The sequence below is a fragment of the Tribolium madens genome, unplaced genomic scaffold, assembly GCF_015345945.1.
Source record: "Tribolium madens isolate multiple individuals breed KSU strain unplaced genomic scaffold, Tmad_KSU_1.1 Scaffold_20;HRSCAF=117;Tcas5.2_LG4, whole genome shotgun sequence".
NCBI lineage: Eukaryota > Metazoa > Arthropoda > Insecta > Coleoptera > Tenebrionidae > Tribolium > Tribolium madens.
The window spans coordinates 882,586-885,904 of NW_025400985.1; the positions used below are offsets into that span (position 1 = coordinate 882,586).

A 3,319-nucleotide genomic window follows, 5' to 3' on the forward strand; every position below is an offset into this window, starting at 1 on the left:
TATTTTTTTAGAAAATTGATTAAAAATACGTTTCTTATTTTATTAATATTAAGTGAACATTTTTTATTAAAATTTTCCTCTAATGAATCCCCCAAACACGGGTTCGCTCCTTCCCCCAAGTCCCCCAAACCGCTGCCCATAGTTAACCCCAACATCCAAGGCACTGTTTCTGTCTTTGAAAAGATTTCGTGTTGCTTCAACCCCAACTTGAGTGCCAAAACGGCCCGCATTGAGTGCTTCTACCCCCAAAGCAGTATTACTGGGCTTATTTTGATAATCTACTCTTCCTCCAAGCACAGTTGGGGCATCTCTGTTGACGAAATTTTTCTCGAATTTTCCAGTTGCATCAACTCGGTGGTTGCCATTCTCGAAGACTTTTTCACGGTGTTGCAGATTGAGGACTCCCGGGTCCTCAAAGTGCCATTTCGTTTCTCTAAAATATAAAGTGAGATCAGAAATAAAGTGAGATTTTTACCTTTGACGATCCTCCGGTTTTGGTAGAGGATCTTTAGGGGCGGCTGAAGCAAGTGCCAACATGGCGATGATTACGATTTTTTGCATTTTGAATTGTTGAAATCTTCTCAACGAGTGACTGATGAAAAGTCCATTTGTTGCTGTTTTATAGTGTCAGAAATGTGATTCCCAGTGCGAAAAACCAAACACGAACTTGAATAAGTGTCATAAAAACAAAGATAAGTGATTAAGAGCTCACGGAAATTGTACTTTACACTTTTAAAAACTGGTTTCAAGAATTGGAAACATTTGACATTCTTGGAACCAATTCCAGTGACCTATTGACTGCAAAAAAAAAATAAAAAATTAGAATATATTTTTACAATTTGCTTATTTTTAACACATCTGTTTTTCTGTTCCAATGTTTTTTTTGGCTTCTTTTTCTTTTTCAATTTCTTAGTCAATCCTCTCTCTCTCTTTTTCTGTCTTTTATATTCACATCAAACTTAATTCATAATTAGTTTTTCTTTTTTTTTTGAATAGGTATTTTTTCTTCTTCCACATTTCTTTGTTACTTTTCTTTTTTTAAATATGTATTGACGCTTTTAGAGTTTTTTGTCGTATTTTTGGGTTTTCAATTTTGCTTCTTTCTTTCTTAGTCGAGTTTTTTTGTTTTTTTTTTTCTACTTTAATTTTCTTACATTTTCACACTTTTATTTTTGCAAAGCAATATTTCTCTTGTGTATTTTTTCCATCATTATTGTTTGTGAGTACAGACTTTTTATTATTTTTTTGTCTGTTTGAGTAAAACATATTTTTGTAACAACATTTTTTAACACATCTGTTTTTATTTATTTTAAAGCATTTTTTGTGACTTTTTTTAAATTTTCTTCTTAGTCATTTACGGTTTTATTTTTTTTTACCCTCCGAAAACTTGGGAAAATCAACTTCTCTCATATTCGTCCCAATAACGTTTTTTTTTGCTTTTTTTTAACAAAAATTGTGACTAAACATCAATAAACGTGTAATAAAAGTAAAATTGTAAGTCAATCCTCTTTGTAATTTTGGTTGCATAACACATAATCCAATTACATTAAATCAATCCGTGAACTTTATAATTGAATAGTCTCGTTTGTCTGCAAAAAAAATTAAAAAAATTAGAAAATATTTTTACAATTTGCTTATTTTTTAACACAACTGTTTTTCTGTTCCAATATTTTTTTGGTTTCTTTTTCTTTTACAATTTCTTAGTCAATCTTCTCTCTCTCTATTTCATTCTCATTATGACTTTTACTTTTTTTACTTTAGTACATAAAAAATTCTGTCTTTTATATTCACGTCAAACTTAATTCATACTTAGTTTTTCTTTTTTTTTGAATAGGTATTTTTTCTTTTTCCACATTTCTTTGTTACTTTTCTTTTTTTAAATACGTATTGACGCTTTTAGAGTTTTTTGTCGTATATTTGGCTTTTCAATCTTGCTTCTTTCTTAGTCGAGTTTTTTTTGTTTTTTTTTCTACTTTAATTTTCTTACATTTTCACACTTTTGTTTTTGCAAAGCAATTTTTTTTCTGTTTGAATAAAACATATTTTTGCAACAAAATATTATATATTTTTTACAATACGTTTATTTTTCAACACATCTGTTTTTATTTATTTTCTTACTCATTTACGGTTTTTTTTACCCTCCAAAAACCTAAGAAAATCAACTTCTCTCATATTCGTCCCAATAACGTTTTTTTTTTGCTTTTTTTTAACAAAAATTGTGGCTAAACATCAACAAACGTGTAATAAAAGTAAAATTGTATTAAGTCAATCCTCTTTGTAATTTTGGTTGCATAACAGCCAATCCAATTACATTAAATCAATCCGTGAACTTTATAATCGAATTGTCTCGTTTTAACATCAAAAACCGAAAGAAAATTCGATAAATTACTCTCAAAATCGAACTGACAACGTCCATTAGCAATGTGGCCCATGTGTTTGTAAACTCTCATCAGGACTTCCCCCAGGCATTACCGTTCATTACACCGAAAATAATGCGATATTAATAACATGTGCAATGCATGCAATTTTCCGAATTGGACATTTATTTTTCCCGAAAACAATAAAACAAATGGAAACGATCTATTTATTAACCCAAGGAAGAAACAAGTGTAATCGACCGTGAAGACAGTGACAAAATTCGGCCATTTATACAGGGTGTGTCAGAAATGTTCAATACCAAAAAATTTACAAAAGTCTTAAAAATTATCAGAATTAAATTCGCTTCCATTTAGAGAAAAAAATGAACAAAACCACTGAAAACTTACCACTTCAAAGTCAATTTGGATTTAAAAGTTTGTTTTAGTAAAATCTCACCAAATAAGTGAGTTACTTATTGCTCAAAATCAAGCAAAACAGACGTAAATAATGCCAATTGTAATTTAATATATTTTTTTTCACTTTCAGTGAACAATTTTCGCAAAAAGATAATCATACATTTTCCGAATTTCTAGTTTATTACTTTTACTTTTTGTTATTTTCTTATTGTTTTATTTTCTGTTATTTTTTCGTAATTTTAGTTAAACTTTAATGCAATTTTTTATTTTTCTTTTGCTGATTTTTTCATTTTTTATTAAAATTTTTACTTTTCTGTATATTATTTGAATTTCCCAAACTGAACGTTAAAGAGGCGTTTGTTAATTATTTTTCTAATTATGAGTTCACTAAAAGAAAGATCGAACCGAAATTTTAAACGTAAGAAAACAAAAAAACGTTTTTAGAAAATGAAAACATTTTTCGCTTAAAAATGAACAAAACCACTGAAAACTTACCACTTCAGTCAATTTGGATTTAAAAGCTTGTTTTAGTAAAATCTCACCAA

At 28.7% G+C, this 3,319-nt stretch overlaps 2 protein-coding genes across 2 annotated transcripts in view; one reads left to right on the forward strand and one right to left on the reverse strand.

Moving 5' to 3' along the window:
* Positions 1–19: 19 nt before the first annotated feature.
* Positions 20–687, reverse strand: LOC123004614. Its single transcript, XM_044397944.1, has 2 exons — positions 476–687; positions 20–433 (listed from the first exon to the last, which is right to left on the reverse strand). Exons 1-2 carry the CDS (start codon positions 559–561, stop codon positions 67–69), a joined length of 453 nt encoding a protein of 150 aa, XP_044253879.1. The 5' UTR covers positions 562–687; the 3' UTR covers positions 20–66.
* Positions 688–2,421: 1,734 nt separating this feature from the next.
* The window catches only part of LOC123005111, a 4,976-nt gene continuing 4,078 nt past the window's right edge, over positions 2,422–3,319 (forward strand). The window contains exon 1 of the mRNA XM_044398727.1: positions 2,422–2,434. Coding sequence (XP_044254662.1) covers positions 2,422–2,434 — 13 coding nt within the window. The remainder of the gene's footprint in view (positions 2,435–3,319) is intronic.